This window comes from Crotalus tigris, unplaced genomic scaffold, assembly GCF_016545835.1.
Source record: "Crotalus tigris isolate CLP2741 ecotype Arizona unplaced genomic scaffold, ASM1654583v1 scf7180000017666.379230911805:20528666, whole genome shotgun sequence".
Taxonomy (NCBI): domain Eukaryota; kingdom Metazoa; phylum Chordata; class Lepidosauria; order Squamata; family Viperidae; genus Crotalus; species Crotalus tigris.
Window position 1 is genome coordinate 13769581 of NW_024096552.1, and position 22022 is coordinate 13791602.

Here is a 22022-nt window from a genome sequence, read left to right on the forward strand (position 1 = left end):
TATAGATTTGTTCAACTATGTAGGAAAAGAGTACCTAATACTAGTTGATCATTATTCAGACTTTTGGGAAATTGAACTTCTTCCTGACTTGTCTGGTGAAACTACCATTAGCAAGGCTCAGTTTGCATGTCATGGCCAACCAGATAAAGTGACCTCTGATAATGGCCCTCAGTCTGCAAGCCTAAAATTTAGGATATTTGCCACTGAGTGAGAGTTTGAGCATGTGATTTCCTCACCACATCATCCATAAGCTAATGGCAAAGCTGAATCAGCTATGAAGATTGTTAAGAATTTATGCAAGAAAACGCAAAGTGATGGTAAAGACCCATGGAAGGCCATTCTACATTGGAGAAATACTCCAACTGAGGGCATGGACAGTAGTCTGGCACAGAGACTGATGTCAAGGAGACTAAAGACCTCTTTACCAGGGCAAATAATTTGCTTGAGCCCTCTGTGATACAAGTTGTCCCAGAAATGTTATGGCTTAAGCGACAAGTATTCAATGCAAGATATGACAAATCAGCCAGAGATTTGCCAGAATTGAATACTGGGGAACAAGTCCATATGAAACTGCTGCCTGAAGATCGAACAATTGCTGGAAAATGGATATCTGTTTACAACAGGTGGCACCATGCTCCCCTCTATTGTCACAATCGTGTGGATCTGCCTGACTTACAGCCTGACTTTCCATATCCAGTGGACAGGTAAGCCGGTTTACCTGAGAGCAGTCAAAGCAGATGTCCCAGTTAGTAGTGAGAAGAGCGCAACAATTTCAACAAGATTGGAGAAACTCTTAGTACAAAGAAGGCCAGTCTTCACCCGTGGTGGCAGACATAAGTATATCTTGCCTTTCCATTCTAGTGAGTACTCAAGAAATTATGCTAGATAATATGTCTTGCTCAATTATTCTCCATTTGTAATTAAACAGAAGATAATGATCCCTCCCACTTAAACATAACATGAACTTTACCTCCTTATTAGGTACAGTAGATAAAAAGATTTAAAAAGACTGTTCTACTTTTATTTTCCCCATCAATGAAAGTAGGCATGCAGAAGCCTGTTGTCTTATTATTAGATTTACTTCCATTGTTTAGTGCTCATGCCTCCTGACTTGGAACATACTCCAGCAATCTGAGAATATTTTGCCATGTTTCTGCTCTCTCATTCCCTTGATACAAAGAGCTATTGCAACTTTCTAAAAAAAAAAAAAAAAGTACAAGATCATATTGTATATTATAGAGTCAATGTAATTTGTATAGAAATTCTTATTCTTACTATGAATACATTGGAATTGGTTTTCCATTATGGACATTTCCATTAATCATGGTATTTGACATTCAAGGATTTATTCCCCGGATTCCTAGATTACCATGGAACAGGCTGAACAAATCTTATTTACTTTATTGTTAATAATAGTAACATGGGCCTCCCCTGCAACACTGCCCTAAATGAAGATTGCTCAGAAGCACCGTTTGGTTCCAAATGCTACTTTTTTTTCAGCCAAAATGTTGCACACAAGCGAGGCAAAGAATCCAATTTAGTAAAGTAAAATGAATTCATGATGAAAATGTATATATCGTCTTATGTTTATTTATAATATTATACCTGCAGTAAATACAAGCTATAACTTGAAGGAATCAAGAGTTATACTTTTAAAATGCCTATGTTCTCATTAAGATTTCATCATCCACCTACACTAAAAAGCCTCTTCCTTCCATTTTCTTATATCTGCTTTCATCATGACCCTTTTCATCCATTCTGTTTTTAATCTGCAATTCCCTACTTTACATGCACTCTCAAATTTTAAACAAGCAAAATTTGTGCATTAGTATGTCCTTTTCATTTATCATTTATGAATGATAGGTTCTTCTGTGCAATGTAATGGTATGAGAGGAAGACATTATTTTAAACATTAAAGTAAAAACCATTTGCAACTATGATAAGAAAGGTCTATTGACATTAAAGTTTAAAATCTGCCCAAGGTAGAGGCAAAACACTGAGCTAACAGGTGAGAGCATCATGCATGCAATTGATAGATAGTTCAGCACATTAGTTCTCTTCCTTTCTCAATCTTTGGCAACCTTTTCGTTTTGGTGCATCAAACAATCCATCAAGTTATCAACAGCAACTGGAGTTTAATGACTTTGAAAGTACTTAGAATGCTAGTCAGAGCATTCACTTAATAGACGTCCCATTTGATTTGTGAGAAACTTTTCCCTGTCTTTAAGTCAGCAAAATATATTTACAAAACGGAAAGTCTAGAGGAAAATCTATTTCTTTCACACATGCTTCAACGTTTATCCACTACATATTCTTCTAGATTGTGTTTTGCACAGCTACAGAGCATATATTATGAAATGGAAAATATGAAGTTGAACAGTAACTGAAGATGTGTCAAAATGAATCTTATGTTCTGTATTATGGTATAGAGTGGTAATTACAATTCCTGTTCTTATTTCCTCAGTAGTAAAAAAAATGTGTCAAGAAAGAAGACCAAGCAGAAAAGTTTTCTCTTGACTTTTATGCCAAAAATAATACAATAATCAACATTTGTTTTTTTCTTTATAACAATCATTGTTTTAATATCGAGTTTTCACATTTCAATGATGCAACATTTTACATGGAGTTGTTATAATATTTTATATTTTTGCTGTACTATCTATCATCTGTTTATTACATTTATAAGCAGCTCAACTCAGGAGACACAATTAAAAACAGAACACCTAAAAAATAGAAAAACAAGGAGGCAATAAATTGATAAGTAAGAAGTAAGACAGTAAAAATTCCTCCAAGGCTTATATTTTTAATCAAATCAGAAAGAGTCATTTTTGATAGGGCCATTTGAAAGATGGAGGGATAATATTCAATATATTAAAGAGAATACTATTTGTAGTAAAAGCAAAACAAAAAACAAAAGAATGAACACAAAAAATGTATTTGGCAATGATATAAAAAATGTTTCTTGCAACTTCTAACCAAGGTTTTATTCTTTCAATGCAAGAAACTTTCATGGTAAAGAGAAAGGCAAACTTTCTTAAAGAAAAGAAAAGAAAAGTCCAAATACAGAGTTTCATAATCTGCATGAGAAATGCTATATGCAGACTTCCGGTTCTGGATCGCAGCGTTTGCAACCGTATGACGAGACTACTCTCTTCGCTGGCTGATTCTCCGCTGCTGGTAGACCCTTAATCGGGTCGAAAAGCCACCCTGGAGGGGCAGCTACCATTGAGGAGGCCCTCATTGACCGTGGGAGAGCAGTAGCTTCTTCCATGGCCTGAGATTGCTCCTTTGGGCCGACAGTGGAAAGATCGGCTAGTAAAATAGCCGATCACTTTGCCGCTGTAACCAGAAGTCAGAAGAACATCTAAGTGCAGGAACCACCATGGCTGAGCTGGGTGAGACTTTTTTTCCCCCTCTCTTGGTTCTCCTTTTTTTTTGTTGCCTGTAAAAAGCATCTTTGAAATTATTTCCCTGCTCTAAGAAAGCGGCGTTTGTGAGTGTGGGAAAAGAAGCTTAAATGGATTGAATTAAATTAAACTGATTTTTTTTTATCCACTTCAGTGTCTTGGAAAAAACTTTGAATATTGAATTTACTACTGGACTTAGTCTACATGTGAAGAATTTTCTCTTTTTGCTTTTTCTGATTTTGTTACTGTCATTCCTGATGTCTGGGAGGAGATTTTATAGTCTACTGAGGACATCTTGTGGAGAAAGTCAAAATTGCAACTGAATTTTTTCTGATGGTGAGATTGACTTTGACCTCCAGATTACCATAAAAAGAAAAAGACAAAGAAACTTAACAGCTGTATTTGTGGGGGTGGATACTGATTAAATGTTTTTTGAACACAGCCTCTACTAAAAGATAATAGACTGTTTCTAATTATTATTGAAATGGAGAAACCCTATTCTCAACTTGACTACAAACTCATATTGGAAAAAAATTATGAAGCTACTGACCAAATATGTTTGCAAATAAAAGAGTGTGCTATAGTAATAAAAAACAGAAATTCTGCTTTGAACTTACAAAATTGACCTCCAGATTCTATCTGAGCATTCTATAGACCAAAAAAACAACAGAAGCGGAACCAATATTAAAAAAGATTCTACTTTACTTCATACACAACCTAATGAGATTTCCGAGGAACAAAAAAGGACTGTAATTAAACCATTCACAATTTCAAAACCAACAGAAATGGATATACAAGCTCAACTAATCAAGAACTATGATAGCAACTATTAACTACAAAGTTGGACATAACTGAGTCTGCTATTCAACAGATCCATATGTGGACACTTGACTCTTTAAAACAACAGGGACTATTTACAAAAGGAGTCAGCTCTCTAAAACAGAAAAGGGGATGCTTTTGCTTGACCCAAATGATACCACAAGCACAAAAAGAAACTTGTTCATTGATATAGAGGCGTTGCTATGGAAACCTGCCTGGCACAAAAAGAAAGCTAGAATAAGATTTAAGAGTGTGATTCAAGGCTCTATATAACGGGTTTAAAAGGCTTATCAGATATGGATTGATTTATGGTTCAAGATAGTTAAATAAGATGTTAGATTGAATAAAAATTAATTAAAGATTTGAATTTAATAAGAAGATGTTTGTCTGTGTATTAATATGTTTGTTGTGGATATAGTAATTTTGGGAGGGGGTTAAAGGAGTTTGATATAGATATTGAGTGATTGATAGATCATAAAGTATAATAGAGTAGAAAGGTATTTTTTGTTTTTGTTTTTCTTTTCTTTTTTAAACTAACATTCTTGTTATTAGAAATGATAGTTATTTTGTAATGGAAGAAGAATAAGAAAAAAGAAGAAATGATATTAATAAATGATTATTGATTATGTCAAGGAAAAAGGGAATGAAGAGACACCTGAAGTGTTAATTATGTATTTATACTAGCAAAATGGAATATAGTAATTGAAATAGTAAAGCTTAACACAGGATTTGGAAATGAAAGAAAGGCGATTGGGGACTTCTTTTCTACTAGACTATAGAATATAGAGAACAGAACAGAATAGAATAGAATAGAATAGAATAGAATAGAATAGAATAGAATAGAATAGAATAGAATAGAATAGAGCTGGAAGGGACCTTAGAGATCTCCTAGTCCAGCCCCTGTTCAAACAGGAAAACCTGTACCTTACACAGCAGTTATAATGAGCGTTACCTTTTATACATTTTTAAAAGACTCTTATTCTCCAATTCAGTTGTTTAAAGGAAGATAATTTCTTGCATTAGCAGCATATGACAGAATCACTATGGGTTTAGAAAAAGAGTATAGCATAGAGTATATGCTATTATGCGAGCCATACATTGGATCATCATTGAATATTCTTGTTGTATGTTACACTGCTTCACTAAGTATAGTATGCATTAGGAGAAGAATTTGCATATGTGAATTAACCAATTATAGTGCCTTGATACCAATCATTGTATTATATTTATTAATTATTCAAAAATTTGCACCACAATTTCCTACCATCATCTGATTCTAAAATAAATTTGTGACCAATAACATCACTCTGCACAGTAACGCAGTATCTCTTTCTTCTACCTTGAATACTTTCACCAATGTCAGCCTCGGTGTGCTTCCAGTTGAAGATATCAGTATTTACAACAATGCTATATTGACAACCAGCTCAACATTGGGTTGAGAAGCCTGTACTATTGCAAGTATTGCCTGTATTTCCAAACACAGAAAGAATCAAAACATAGATAGAGGAAAATAGGAGATAGAATCAGGAAACTGGAAGTACTGGCAATTTTCTTTGTAATAACCCTTCTTGTGGAATATTGTCTCTCCTTGCTGTAATTCCATAAACAAATCAAAGGTGTTTTTTCCAAATGTACTTCAAATTTGAGACTGAACTATAAACATAGCTTGTTGGTAGAACTAGAAAATTATAGCTATAGACAGACAGTATAATAAAGCTGGCCACCTAGAAGGAGAAAGGAAATTTGGCAAGGGCATATCATCCACAGGAAATAGAGTTGCTGCCACAAAGGGGGAAGAATCTGACAAAAGCCTATTCCTGGCTTAGTTTTTACATGAGGCATAGATTTCTTGAATCCACATAAAGAAATATCAAACTTTCCTAATAAAACAAAAAGCCTTTGGAAGAAAGCCTGATTGTGGATCTTTCTCTAGACAAGGGAATCTACTGAGAACTTTCACAGGTTAGCACATTATGTGGCACGTGCTTTCTGCAAACTAGATTTCATATTTCCATAATTCTGGCTATTTCAGTCATTGACAAAAATGACAAAGACTGAAGTTCATACATAAGGATATGCACAAGAACCAAATCAGGCATGATTTTAACCATCCATGCTTTTAAAAGTATAAACTATATCAAAGATATAACCATCAAGGAAGAAGGCTATGAATCTGCATCAAGAAATGTAACTTTTTAAAATATGGTTTTGCATTTACAGATATTGTTGCATGGTAAATAAATATGATGAAGCTCCAATAATTTTTTACCTTGTAGATTTTGCAGTGGCAATGTCATGATGCCTCCTGCTGCAGCTGCTGCTACAAGCCCTTGGATGTTGGTGAGGTTAGCAGTAGGCAAAGTTAGGACAAGACCTTGCTGACCACCCAATTGTCCAGCCATGTTGAAGGGAATCAGAATAGGTTGATTCAATGCTGGAGGGGCTCCTGGCATCACTCCAGCTACAGCTGAGGCTAGCTGCTGAGCTGTCAACAATGGCTGCAACAAAACATAGTGATCATAGATTATCATATAACAAAATAGACCTATAGCACAATATATTGCCCCCAACAATCTGGATCTCATTTTACCATTGAATCACAAATTCTTCCAATGCATCTGATCTGACTTATTTAAGATACCCTGTCCAAAGATGGGACATCACATTTAATAAATTAATTCATTAAACTAATCAATACTTTAAAAAGTGTAACTGTTTCAGAAACTGTCCCCAATTAACCAGGCTGGTTATCTAGTCTGCTGAAATACAAACAGAAAGAGGCACCTTAAAGAGCTAAATTCTATTCATTATTGAAAAAAAACTAAATATGCTTCTTGATTAATTGACAATGCAATTTGGTGGAAATGTAACTGATAAAGCAAAATTATTTTAAAAGTTTAAAAATGTAAATTATTATTTAATTATGCTGAACCTTAGTTGGAGCCATGGTGGCGCAGTGGATAGAATGCAGTATTGCAGGCTAATTTTGCTCTTGGCCAGGAGTTCAGTTGAGACCAGGTCAAGGTTGGCTCAGCCTTCCATCCTTCTAAGGTTGGTAAAATGAGATCCAGATTGTTGGGGACAATATATTGATTCTGTAAACCACTTAGAGAGGGCTGTAAAGCACTGTGAAGCTGTATATAAGTTTAAATGCTATTTCTATTTCTATTAAATTCAGTAATGTGTATAAGAACACCTGTTACCCCTCCAAGAAATCAGATTTATCCATTCAAAGTATATTTATGTGTAGCCCCAATATTTATGTTGGGGCTAGCTGCATGCAAGGCCAGTAATTGTATCAAAGGATTTAAAGAGAAACTGACTTTTTAGAGACAGAATTAAGTGCAAAAATTGAAAGTTCTTAACATATTCTTCACTTTCTGGAGTGCCTTTCCAATTTTCTACCCCTCAAAATCCTGCCCCCCATGAAGGAAGAAAACTATAATCCTTTGTTAATACAGTTAGTCCTCAACTTACATTTCTGTTGCTAAACAAGATACTTGTTAAGTGAGTTTTTCCCCATTTTACAACCTTTCTTGCCACGGTTGTTCAGCGAATCACTGTGCTTGTTAAATTAGTAACACAGTTGTTAAATGATTCTGGCTTCCTCATTGACTTTGCTTGTCAGAAAGTTACAAAAGATGATCACATGACCTGGGAACACTTCAACCATCAAAAATATGAGTCAGTTGCCAAGCGTCTAAATGTTGATCAAGTGATCAAGAGGATGTTCTAAGGGTGTGAAAACAATCATAAGTCATTTTTTTCAGTGCTGTTGTAACTTTGAATGGTCACTAATTAAACTGTTGTAAATGGAGTCCTACCTTACATTTGCAGATGCAACCATAGTTAAGGTTATAGCTTCAGTGCATTAAACAACTATACTCGGCAACTCTCCTTTTGATTACAAAATACCAAATCAACCAGGAAAAAATGAAACACTGGCATATTTATTCATTAATAGAAGAAAGCTTATCTAGAAATTTCTGTCTTATTCATAGATCAATACTGTTTGCTAAAGACTAGGAATGTTATTGCTAGAGAATCTTTTTCAGTTCAAAATAGCATAGGGTTCATATTAAAAATGAACAGCTACTTTCCATACATAACTCCTTAGTTTTTATACATTTATTTCATTTTTATTTTTATTCATTTATTTCATCTATTTTTAATATCTTTCATCTGAATAATACAGAGTAAAATATATTGACTTTTTAAACATGATGGTTAACTAAGCATAAATGTTAATTGCAATATTTGTATTACAGGAAAACCATGGATAACTCCTGTTTGGAAACATTATTGCAAACTATTGATTGCTACCAGGGGAAAGAAATGAAAAATTATAATTAAACATATGAAACCAAACTTTAAAAACTACACTCAAGTTTTCTTTCAGATGAATAATTTCAGCTCCTTTAAATGTACAGCATATTTTCTAAATTCAGGATAATGCATTATTGTTGTTTTCTGAATTCTTACCATCTTCTTCATATCTCATTATAATTACACCAACTCAAACTGATCACAAGACTCCCTGAACAGTATTTGTCTCCTTATTTTCTTGAGATAAAACTAGGTAGCATACAATGCCTAATTATTTCCTTAAAAATAAAGTTGGGATCCCAACCAATGAAAATTTCTACACTATAAAGATTTAATTGCCCAGTCTACAAAAGATTCCATTACTAACTATTCAATTGATTTAAAAAAAGGATAACAGAAAGCATCAGTAATTGAATATGGAATCTTTTCTACGTATAGTATACATATTATCACTGATCTACTTACTATTCACCATACTTATATATAATGTTCTCCTTGCATGAGTGTCTAATAATTAATATTCTTGGTTTTCTTCCATTCTGAAAACTTTTGTCTAACTATAATGCTTAACATTCATGAAAATAACAAAGATTGTTCAAATGAAATACACTAAATTAAGTTTAGGTTTATGACCAAAGACTGCAGCTCAAAATGTCAGCTTTTTAATTTTATATACCCTTTATAATTTTGCTACAGTTTATTCATAAATTTGTTGAGTTCAAACTGAATTGAAACAAACTATGTGGATAGCTGTTAAAGTGAAGAAATTAAAAGTGAAGAAGTATTAAAAACTGCATCTTCATACATTTAAATTAGAAAACTGGCGTGAGGTTTTATTAACTAAATTTAACAGGCAAAATTATCCAAGTGAAGCAAAAATCTAAATTTTCCTTGAAAAGTATAGAAATCCATACCTTATTTTTATAAAAGAATGAGAACTTTTACCCTAAACAAGCCATATCCTTGTAGTAAAACGAAAAAACAAGCAAAACTCCTGAACTGCTGTGTATAAAATGTCTACGGACATTTGAAACTGAAGCATGAGGTCATTTTTATATGCTGCTTGTTGTTGATATGAGACCTGCTTTCAGAAAAGCTTATATTCAATTAGAGAAACTTACCTGGGGTCCAACAGGGAATGTTGGATGGGATTTACAGGATTGGTGCTGGTCAGAAATATTTGTATTGCTCCTGGCTCCTGGAATTTAAACAAAAAATTATATCTTAATATCTAGCCTGAGGACCAGCACATTACATTTTACTGTGATGTCAAATAGCATCATACTAAAATGATATGTCAAAGAAATTTATCAATAACTCATGTGCTTAGTTCACTTATCAGATACGTAAATTATGCCAACATTCATTCTGTTCAGGCTCATCTTTTGGACTAATAGAGAAATCAGAAAACAGTGAAACTGCAGCTATCATCACCAGTATTAAAGTGGCTTGTACAACCACTTACAGGTGGTTTGTAAAACCATTTACAGGAAAGCTTTCTTCATAAGAGAAAACTTTTCCAGAATTCTAAAAAGCAAGTAAAAACTATGTTAATTTCACTGAAGAAAAGGATCTATGCCAAAGTCAAATCACATCTATTTATCTTCCCAGTAATAAAATACATTAGATGTACAATATGAGTCTCCCTGTAATCTATGGTTGCAATGCCATTGGATTTCCCATAGACACAAAGAGTATGATTGCATAAAAAGTGCAACTGGGTACATAGAAAATGAAATGAAGGTGTCAATATTTTGGGAGTGTCAAATTGCCGGCCTGCGGGCCAGTTGCATCATATGGAGGCCATGCCCACCCTAGTTCCAGGAATGTGGAAAAAGTTGTGATACATCACGACACGTCATATGATGTGGTGAGTTTAACACCTGCATTTTAGACTATACCATTTCAAACTAAAGGAGGTGGACATAGTTTTGCATGGTCCTCCACAAAACACAAAAAATGGACATTACAGATATGAAAGCAAACTTGTAAACAATGTACAGCATACCAAGGACCATTTTTTTTTTCTGTTCTGCTATTTGATTGCATTTCAAATAAGATGCTCAGAATGGAACAGTGCCATCCAAAGTTCCATCACCTCAAACCAACTAAAGAAAGGAATACAAGTACTCTTCAAGTTATGATCATAATGGAGTCTGCCCATCACAGTTGTAACATCTGACAGGCATAAATGACTTGTGACAAACCTGATTTTTTTCATTTTTTTGTGGCATTTTTGTGGCATTTGCTAAGCAAATGTCATGGTCATTAAGAAAAGCAATGGTTCACAATGGACTGGTTTTTCTGAAAACTGGAAATAAATTCCAGTTTTCAGCAAAAAAGTCATAAAAGATCCCATGTGGACAATGCAATTGCAAGACAGTACAAGCAGTCATAAATGTGATCCAGTTGCCGAGCTCCCAAAGTGTAGTTATGTGACTGTGAGAGCTAATGGAACTTAAAATCTGAATTGTAATTGTCCCCCAGGGAGGCAATTGTAATTTTGTAACTTAGCCAGTCTGCACAGGCCAAAAGGGATGATGGTTAGTGAGGATCATAAAGAATGCATGGGGGTTGCAGGGGTATGTGAGAGGAGCTGCACTGATTGGAGATGGCCCATGAGAAGGGTGACATGGATTGGGAAGGGCACCTGGGAGTGAGCAAGAGATGCTATACAGGACAGGGATGCCAGGGGTGGAGGCAGGTGAGGAAGGATCTGTGAGGTTGTCCAAGAGTTGCTGCATGGTTTGAGGAGAGCATATGGGCCATGGCTGCTGGCTTTTTAGCCCGTTTGAGGTAACCGGATTCCAAAATAACATTTCACCCACTTAAAGGTCATAAAAATGAATTTTAGTCATGTATAGATTAAGCAAAAGCCCTGCTGTTTCATTTCCTTCCTTGAACAAAGTTGTGAAGAATAGAAACAAACAATAAGCAACAGCAACTTTTTGATAGCCTTACTACTGCATTTCTACTTGCACTAGAGTTAAATGTCATTATGAATATCTTTAAGACTAAACTGCAGGTTCACCTGTGTTTTAACCTTTTATGATCAGTTGGTCAGGGGTGTCAAACTGCTGGCCTGTGGGCCGGTTTCATCATACCGGAGCTGCTCCCACCCCATTGCCAGCAATGGCGAAAAAGCTCCAATACGTCATGCAATATCATGTGATGTTGCGAGTTTGACGTGCCTGAGTTAGGTGATGCCATGTAACTGGGCATGCAGTTATATAGGTTGTTCTAAGCACAAAAGATGACAATGAAAACACTGGATGGCAGCTTCCCACAGGATCCCACAGAATCTCTGGCAACTCTGGCCAGGCCACTAACTATTAAACCAGAATGCAGTGTTTCTCTCACTGATTTTCAATGCATGGCATAAATGAGCCGAGGTGGCGCAGCAGTTAGAGTGAAGTACTGCAGGCCACTTTAGCTGACTGTGTTCAGCAGGTCAGCGGTTCAAATCTCACCGGCTCAAGGTTGACTCAGCCTTCCATCCTTCCGAGGTAGGTAAAATGAGGACCCAGATTGTTGGGGGCAATGTAAATATATATATATATATACATTGCTTACTGGTGTACACCGCTTAGAGAGTGCTTGCACTGAAAGCGGTATATAAGTCTCATAAATAAATAAATAAATAAATAAATGGCAACCATTCATCCTGATATGGTAGTAGCTTCTATTTAAGGTGATATCAGTTAGTAGCTACACAGGATTCAGGATTAGCACATGAAAACCTAAATATTAACCCTTTCCTTACTGCATAAATCCCATTTTCATCCAACCAAATAAAGTTCCAAGTGTTTCTAGCAGGATGCTTGTACCCATAGAATTGTAAAATTCCATCTTCTGTTTAAAGCTAATAGCAATTCCAAGTTCCATAGTATGATTTCCTCTGATTAATCGGAAAAGTTAAACAAATTAATCTCTATTGCCTTTATGCTGTCTTCCGATTCGTCATGATAATCACCCAGAATGAGAGAGAAATTAATTTTGTTTTTTTGAGTCATTGGTCAAACTGTTATCCTTTGTGTGACATGCATATATTAAATGAAAGGTGTACACATTACTTTTAAATTTTAGTACAAATGGTCTTTAAAAACTTCAAAATAATATGAAAATAAGATACAGTTAATTTAGACTAAGAAGAAAGAAAAACTGAGAAAATCAAAATGGAAAGAGTTATCAATCCTTAGGGACTGACTATAAAACAGCATTACCATATCCCACTGAGAAAGCTTAATTCTCCCTGTTAAAAGCTTCTGAGATAGCAGTTTCTCTATGGCATTGTTAAATGCAATTACCACAATAATAATTCATTTTTAATTGAATTTACATGACTAGCTACTTGTACTATGACTAACAAGCAGTTACAATTATCAACAATAAAAAAACAGCAATCAAATATATTGAACCAGAGAAAGCTCATGTCTAAAAATAAATTCTGTAGTCAACTAACCACATAAACTAGTTAAAATAAGCAAGACTGACTTCTTGCCTTATGGCTGCACATATCATATATTTGAAAAAAGATAGTTACCTGTCAGCCCTGATTCAGCTTCAACTAACAAGAACTTTATAAATATAGTGGTCATTGACAGAACTCTCCACGCACGAAATTCTGGGTATTCTCTACTGAAAGAGCTGGATACGGCAGCCTGACTCAAACGATAATCAAAAGAGTACATAGTTGCCTCAACTGTGCTTCCAATTCAACATTCATACAATGTCTATCTAGACCAGGGGTGTCAAACTCGCAACGTCACACGACGTGTCGCAACGTAACGTGACTTTTTTCCCATTGCCGGGAATGGGGTGGGCGCAGTTTTGCCATGACGCATCTGGCCTGCATCTGACACCCCTGTTCTCGGCCTAAGTCTGCTTTCACTTCTGTATGTTTATTAGGTAGATTAAGGTGCCTGAGTTATTCTTTCAAGCAGAATATTAGTAATAAATAATACTAATTATTATTTAAAATAATTTATGCAGCAGGATTGTATGATTTCCTGCTTCTTTGTAAGAATGAAAGTCAATCTTCAAGAAGCAAAAGGCATACGGATGGCTTAAGAATGACATAACAGCAACAATTTTTAGTTTAGTATGATTTTATTCTCTTTGGTTTAACTGAGAAATATAGAAATGAATGTCTAACCCACCTTAACAAAAGTTTTTTTGTTAGTAATGTCTGTCCTTTGAATATCAAGCATAATATTTTTACTGCCACACCATAACCCGCAAAGAAAAAAGAAGCTGATTCTGCCATACTTATAAATTTTAAAGAAGGTATTATCTCCTCATTTAAAACAAATCCTTTTATATATTCTCCAAGGGGACAGACTTATAAATAATGGAAATGTGAATAAAAAAAACATCACCACATTAAGGGACAAATAAAATAGATTACTACATATTATTCAATTGACTCTTATCTCTATAGTGATGTGTCAATCTTAACAATATTTGGCAAAGAGAGTAAGCAATACATGGGAAGAATCAGAAACTACTGGATCCAACTCATTTGTAACTAAAAGAAAAAAAAGAGATGCACCTTGTATAGGGACTATCACAAAATCCCTGAAATGTCTACCCTGACTTGATACAAATTCAAAAATATATTTTGCATATAATAAGCTGAGCCTTAGATGAATCCCCTGGATCCATACCAAAAGAAGTGCATGATTTCATCCCCAAAAGAAATGTCACCTGAAACTCTCAGATTTTGGCCATGCTACAGAAGAAGACAGCATATCTCATCAACCGAGCCAAGTGCAGCAAAAACGAAACATAGAAGATCCTCCAAGTCTGGATTTTGTCTCAGACATGAACTTTGTGGATATCTTTATAAAAGTAATTTGGCAAAATTATATAATTTTTAAGTTTATGTGTTTATTTGTTGAATAAAATTCTATGTCCATTCCTTTCAAAATGTATCCCAAGGTGGTCTCTAACAAATTAAAATGTTGTAATAATAATAATAATAATCCCCCAGTGAGGCACTACCTTGACGTGGTTGTGGGGCTTGTGTACTCTGAGGAAGATGAGAGCTATGCCAGAGGTTCAACCATACTGGACAGGTCTCATCAGAGGAGTCAGACAAAGAGTGTCTCTCCCATAAAAAATATGGTGAGATGTAAATTGCAGAATGCCATACTAGCTCGGACGTCGCCCGGGTTAACAAGCTCCGCGCTAGATATCGGAGTTCCTGGATATCTGGTGAAAAATGGGTTACAGGACTCAGGACTGTTGGCTGAGCAACCAGGGCCAGCAGCTGCAGAACTACTTGAAGAAAAGATGTTTACCCATCGCAGATACACAGTGATTGAAAACAAAGAAATAATGATCTGTTACTACAGATCAAGTCCAACAAGAAGAGGATATCTAAAACGAATGCACCAGTTGTGGAAAGAACAACATCCAGAATCAGAAATAACAGAACAGAGACTAGCAGATCAACGTCGATTTATAACACGAAATAAAGTATTCACAGAAACAGAATTGGACGAACTGCAAAGGTTTACCAGGGCAAAGAAATCAAAGCCTTACCAGAAGTAATTCAGAATGTAGAGGCAAACCAGGGGGAGTTGGCAGTGAAGGAATCCAGCAGAGATATACAACTGTTCTCATTTGGAAACCAGGCAACTCTTCCTCAGGAAGAACAAAACCCTCTAACTAAAGAAATAAAAGAATTGAAACAAAGAATAACTGAACATCTAGAACAGCACAAAAACAACAGAATAAGGCTGCCTGCATTGAAGCTTGTTCCAAAGAAACAGCTAGCACAAGCATTAAAAGATGCAAATACTGCAATAGCAAGTATAAGCACCAATTCACTGCAAGAAACAAACCAACTAATCTACAGCACAGCTGCAGTTATAACAGAATACCTGGGATGCAAAATCAACAAAGAAGAAAAACAAACAAACAGTGCACCAGAAAAATGGAAGGTTAGACTAGAAAATAAGATCGGCAAGTTAAGATCACATGCAAGCAAGCTAGAACAGATGAAAGAAAAGAAGCTGAAGAACAAGAAGACCAAAGAATACCTAATCAAGAAATACCACTTAGAAACAAGGAAGATCAAGGAAGCACTGGAAATAATAAAGCAACAAATAACAGCTATAGCCAGGAAAATCAGTAGATATGAAGCTCGAATTGCAAACTATAGGCAGAACCCCCAATTTCAATCCAATCAGAAACATTTCTACCAATCCATCAATGGAGAAACTGCAAGGAATCAGTCAGTACCTGACAAGGAAGAAACAGTGCAGTTCTGGAAGCAGATATGGGATAACCCAAAGAAATACAACAAGGATGCGGCTTGGTTAAAAGAGGTAGATGCAAGGGTAGTATCTATAGTAATAGGCTCCTTGGGTGCAATCCCAAAACAACTGGAGCACCACTTGAACACCATTGGCACTGACAAATTCGCTATTAGTCAATTGCAAAAGGCGGCCTTATTAGGAACTGCTTCCATCCTGCGACGATATCTGTAATACCATCAAACATCCACATCTGCCTATCCCAGGTCCTGGGTAAGGACTCGATAGGTAGACAAAATGCCAAATCCAGTCTGATGTATACTGATGCACACTGCTAGCTCATATTTAAGTGATTGTCCACTAGGACTCCAAGATCCCTCTCACAGTTACTACTATTGAATAACTGGTAACCTATACCAGTGATTGCAAACCTTTTAGAGACCGAGTGCCGAAAAACCTGCTCCACTCCACCCGCCCGCAGAGCCACTCACTGTCTCTATGGCTCGCTGCAGCAGATCCCCAGGTAGCCCAGCAGTGGCATGGTGGCCACGCCCTCTGCCTGAGCCCCGCAGCATCATTTTCACACAACGGGGCATGAGGGCAGAGTCCTGTCCCCACTGCCCAACTACCATGTCTTTGGCTACGCTACTCCACGTGGGCCACACCCAAGGGCAACTCCCCTCCAGGAGGCTGCTGGTGAGGAGGGGGCCATGGGGGAGGCAGGGCTGGGTTGACAGCATGTGTGCCCACAGAGAGGGCTCTGAGTGCCCCCTCTGGCACGCATGTCATAGGTTTGCCACCATTGACCTAAACTATACCTATGCATTTGGGTTTTTTTGCCTAAATGTAAATAAAGGCGCTATGCTAGAAATCAGTGGTGGAATCTCTAGCTAGATTTGGGGGAGGAGTAAAAAGTTTGGTAAATTGGAATCCTTGCAGTAACGGAAGCGACAAAATTTCTCCAGTACATTCCTGAAATTCTTTTGCATTTAGCATTCTTTCTGTCATTATTGCACACCAATGTTTGAAGCAACTAATTTTCCAAAAATAAAACCAGATTATGTCTGACAACGCTTCCAGACAAGGAATTAGATAGGAATTAATACATACAGTAGTTTATCTATGGTATGATAATTTATTTATTTAACTATCAGAATAAATGCTAGTGTAACTCAGTGCCTAAGAAACTAAGTTACAAGATGTTGTGTGGATTAATTTACCTCTGATAAGAACTTTATCGAGCATTTTTCATACAACCCCATATGAAAATGCATAAGAATAAGGAAGAGAACTTTTGTGATTTAATACTAGCATATCTAGCCATGTCATTATGTGAAAACAGATACTATTCCTGGGAAATACTATTTTTAAAGATACTATTCTTTAAAATTTAAAGAAACCGTAAGGAGAACTGTGTAATAAATATATGATTATATAAATTATTCTTGCTGAGAAATAAAGCTGGGTTTCCAGTATTAACTATCACATTTTTTTACAGTTGTCTGAAATCTCTCTTAGAAGTTGACTTTGTTAAACTTTTGCTCATGGAAGACAACAGAATTTTTCTATTTCTTACATAACTTGGACTTAGCAAGGCATCAGCAATATTCCCTTAATCTACTTTATATATCAAATTTCTGACTTAGATATTATGGTTGGCCACATAGTCAGCCAAATAAATTAGACTGGATATCAGTGGGAGGAATCAGAACAGTAACTAATTTTTTGTTGACTTCAGGGAACTGGCTGAAGCCCTAGCCCTTTTTCGCAAAGCCCCGAATGGACCACCAGAAGTACCTCGATGCCACTTCCAGAAGTCCATTCTGAGCCTTGGAGACCTGGAGGAGACCTCCCAGGCCCAGAATGGCCTACTGGAAATGCATGGACACCACTTCTGGAAGTCTGTTCTGAGCCTCGGAGGCCCACGCCCAGGATGGATTTCCGGAAGCAGCATCCACACAGAGACCTGGTTGCTCAGGTATCTGAATCCCACCACTGGGTAATATCTTCAGTTGGGTTTAGGGATGTCACTGTCAGTGTTCTCCTGTTTATAAGGGTTTCAGCTGTGGGTGTGTCAAGTGAAGGTCTTGTGATGGGTCTTGTGATGGGTCAGATGTGAGTCATCAGTGAATCTTGTGATGGGTCTTGTGATGGGGAGGTTACATCATGTCAGGGTCATTGAGAGGGGGCTTGCATGCCTTGGTTAAGGGTTGGTGTTGTCTTGGATTTGAATTCTGAGATATTTATAGGCTGGTTATAGGTCAATGTGTCGGTTGATGGAACTGTTTGTTGAGTGTTAGGCTTCAATGAACTCATGAGCATGGTGGGTAGTAGCTTGGCTGATGACTTTTGTTTGCTCCAATCAAACTGGTGCTGTTTGGTATTCGGCTGGCTAGAGATTAAGGATTTGGGATTGTGGCATTTGACTACCAGGTAGAGTTCCCAAAAATATGTTGGCACAAAAAATCACACTGTGCATCACCAAAGAACACCATATCCATGTTGGTGGCAGCATTATGATTTGGGGCTGTTTTTTTCAGTTGGAAGTGAGGCTGTTAAGCTTTACCTGTTAATGTGGAGGGAATTATGAAAATTTCCAAATATCAGTCAATTTGGGCACAAAACCTTCAGACCTCTGCTAAAATGATGAAGAGGAAGAGTATTTTCACCTTTAAACACAAAGTATACCTCCAAGTCAAAAAAAGAATGGCTTCATCAGAAGAAGATCGAAGTTTTGGAATGGTCTACTCAGATCCTGGACCAGAATCCAATAGGATGATCTGTAGGATGACCTGAAGGCTTTGCACAGGCAATCTGACAGATTTGGAATACTTTTGCAAGGAAGAGTGGGCAAAGTTTTCCAAGACAAGATGTGCCATGCTGATAGGTTCCTACTCCAAAAGACTGAATGCTACCATCAAAAGATGCTTCAATAAAATATTAGTTTAAGGGTATGTGCACTTATGCAATTATTTTAGTGTTAAGTTTTTTATTTTAATATTCCCCCTAAAAGATTTCCGTTTGTTTTCCAATTGAATTGTACAGCTGATAGGTTATATTAAAGGTGGAGAAAATCTGAAGTGATTTATCTTGCTCTGATTCTTTTACATCTCAAAAATCTGGTATTTTAACAGGGGTGCGTAAACTTTTTATATCCATTGTACATAGCCTTGTTTCAGTATTAGAAGGTGTCTTTTTTCCATAGGCTATTCACTGTTGCATCCAAATGTTTGCCTTGCTTGTTTTAAGTAATTCAGGATTAAATATCTAATTTATAAGTAGCACCTAATTTGTCTATATTTTTTCAATCATTTAGCAATGCTTGTAAAATGGCACACAATTTTGTGTATATGAGTACAGTACTATGGCTTTATGCCATTTTTATATGTGATTATTCATGCTGTTTTTTTCAGGATTAAAGAGGAATGTATCATCTGTTTCCCTCTTGTCTTTTCTGCAGACTTGTAGCTTTTTTCTTAATGTAGCTACTGTATAGGGATTGCTCCAGGAGGGAAAAAGGGGGGAAGGGGTTGAAAGCCAGAAAGGAAATTGGTAGATTGTAAGCTGAAAACTGAGTAAATGCAGCAAAGCAGCAATTTCAAGCTGGCTAGAAGCACCATTGCACCCCACAGTCCAGTTGAATTTATTCTTTGATTTCTATTACTGTCACTGAAAGCTCAGGTGAAAATACCTAGAAGGTAAAAGTACATCCAGAAAATGTTGTTGTTTCTTTACAGTGTTTTTAACATGGATGCAATAGGGTTATTGGGACTGCAACAGTAGTAATAATTAAGTGTTATTTAGAAAGTCCATAAATAACACAGCAATTAAAGGTAAATGTTTCCCCTGTCTGACTCTAGGGGGCAGTGCTCATCTCTGTTTCTTAACTGAGGGAGCCAGCATTGACATTTCCACAGTCATCAGCCAACATGACTAAACGCCAAAGCGCAGGGAATGCTATTATCTTCCCACCAAAGTGCTGCCTATTTATCTACTCGCATTTCCATGCTTTTGAGCTGATAGGTGGACAGCAGCTGGGGCAAATAATAGGAGCTCACCACATTGTGCAGCGCTCGGGTCTCAAACCTGGACTTTCCAGCTGACAAGTTCAGTGTCTTTAAGCTCTGAGCCATTGCGCTCCCAATAACAAAGCAATTAATTAACAATAAGAAGTACTATAGAAATTGGGAGGAATCTGAATATATCCTAAACCACTTAAATAAGGTACAGTATAAACATAGGTGGGTGTGTTCAGGACAGCTTTTTTAAATGAGTAATCCTATTTTAGTGGAGCTACTTGTTTACAATTTCCCTGGAGGCCTCTTATTTTGATTATGGTAAAGGTTGGCAATTTGCATAATTATATCACTTCTGATTTGTAACATTCACAAAACCTTAATAATGTATAAACTGTCAAGCAGCTTGGCTTGGTTGAATTTCTTCCAACTCAAGCTGCTTGAGAGTTTATACACTGGACATACATGTAATCCCAAATTTTATACCCCAAAATATTCTAATAGGTTAGTTCCATTAATCTCTATTGCACTCAGGTTAAGGCTATTAAGTCTGTATCCAGACTAATCTATTTAGCAACATTTTTGCTTCTTTCTCGTTTAAATTTGAATTAGTTATAATTCTTCTACCATTTGTGTGCCATTGTTTTTTTTCTTGTCTTTTCCAGGTAAATGAGAGGGCTGGGTAGCAAAGCAATTATGTGAAAAAGATATTGTAAAAGCGTATTCTTTATTAAAAATAGGCTACCCTCAGTTGCCCCTCCCAAGTAATGCAAAGATCCCTCTAGTAATGGTGCATGCATTTTTTATGAGCTGGACCCTTCCCACTGTAAGTTCTGATTTCTTTTCTGCTGAATGCATTAGCACAAATATAATCACATTAAGGTCACAAAGACCCTATCAATTTTCTGTGAATTCATACAATATTTCATTTGCCGTTAGCACTGCTGAATGTAGTGGCGATAAAGGTTGCCTGTTAGAAGATGGGCAGTTGAATGCATTATTATTTTATGTTGGGCAGCTGATCCCTCGTGAAACAGACTAGATGATTCTTTAAATTAGACTTCCTTTCCTTCTATTCTGCAAGCCTGCTAAATGCCAAAGACAGAGCATACTAAAAGAATTTCTATTATGTGGAACTATTGCTACTGTTTGGTATTTCTTTAAAAAGAAAAACTACATATCACAGTAGTATCTTATGATATTTTTTTCACTTAATTTGTATATGGACTGTGTTCTCTATCTAGAAACTGAAACCATTTTAATTTGCAAACACAGCATCCCAAATTTTGACTATTCCCATGACACTGATGTTGGTTTATGACCATAATAAAGATTTTGATTTGACACATGTACTTTATAGTACATAATTGCATTACTTGGTTTTATCTGCATATGAATTTAACTATTAGAAAAGCTTACTTAATGTGATGACTGTAATTGGCAAACACCATCTATAAAATTACATCACTGCTAGCTAGAAATTAAAAAAAATCTGTACTTCAGAATATTTTTTTCCTAATATATAGAGGGAGGGATGGAAGGAAGGAAGTTCCCAAAGAAGAAGCTGCAAACAAATCAAGCTTAAGAGCCATATTATTAGAGCAAAAATATAGTGTATTGTCCTCTAGATATTAAAGTAATGTAATTCTCATATTTCTTCCCACTGGCCTTATTGACTAGGTATAACATGAACTAAGAGTTCAATAATATTTTTAAAAAGTAGCTCGGAAACACAATGAATCTCTTGAACTGTTCAGCAACTTCCCCGCAGTGCTTAATTGTGGTTGGGAGCTGAAAAACTATTTATTCATTTCATTCACTTTTTATCCTTACAAATTATTGTCAGAGCAAGTAAAAACTTGTACCAAAATTTTATTAGCAGAATAGTTATATTTACAATAAATATAAAATGACACAAATTCTTTCAAAACACCAAGGCAAATCGTAAGGCAAAACAGCATCAATTTAATCAAAACTTTATTTATATCAAGATAGGGAGATCAAATCGGATTGACTTTAATGAGTCCCAGTCCCAGATCATGTGAGCAATCTCGGTAAATTTTAATCTATCTGGGGCAGAATGGTTATAACATGACCTCTTCCTGCTTCAAAAAGTTGGATTTGGGCATTTTTCTTAGACCATAATTGGTTGCTACAATCATAACCTCTGGATGGATGGAAGAGGAGGCAAA

At 36.2% G+C, this 22022-nt stretch overlaps 1 protein-coding gene across 4 annotated transcripts in view; it reads right to left on the reverse strand.

Annotated features, from left to right (window-relative positions):
* The window catches only part of POU6F2 (POU class 6 homeobox 2), a 379459-nt gene that overhangs the window by 233474 nt on the left and 123963 nt on the right, over window positions 1-22022 (reverse strand). For all 4 annotated transcript variants that reach the window (XR_005555980.1, XM_039336735.1, XM_039336734.1 and 1 more), the window contains exons 2-3: window positions 9674-9750; window positions 6496-6724 (exon numbers count right to left, since the gene is read on the reverse strand). Coding sequence is in view for 3 of the 4 variants with exons in the window: in XM_039336735.1 (XP_039192669.1) it covers window positions 6496-6724; window positions 9674-9750 (306 nt within the window). In the remaining variant the exon portion in view is untranslated. The remainder of the gene's footprint in view (window positions 1-6495; window positions 6725-9673; window positions 9751-22022) is intronic.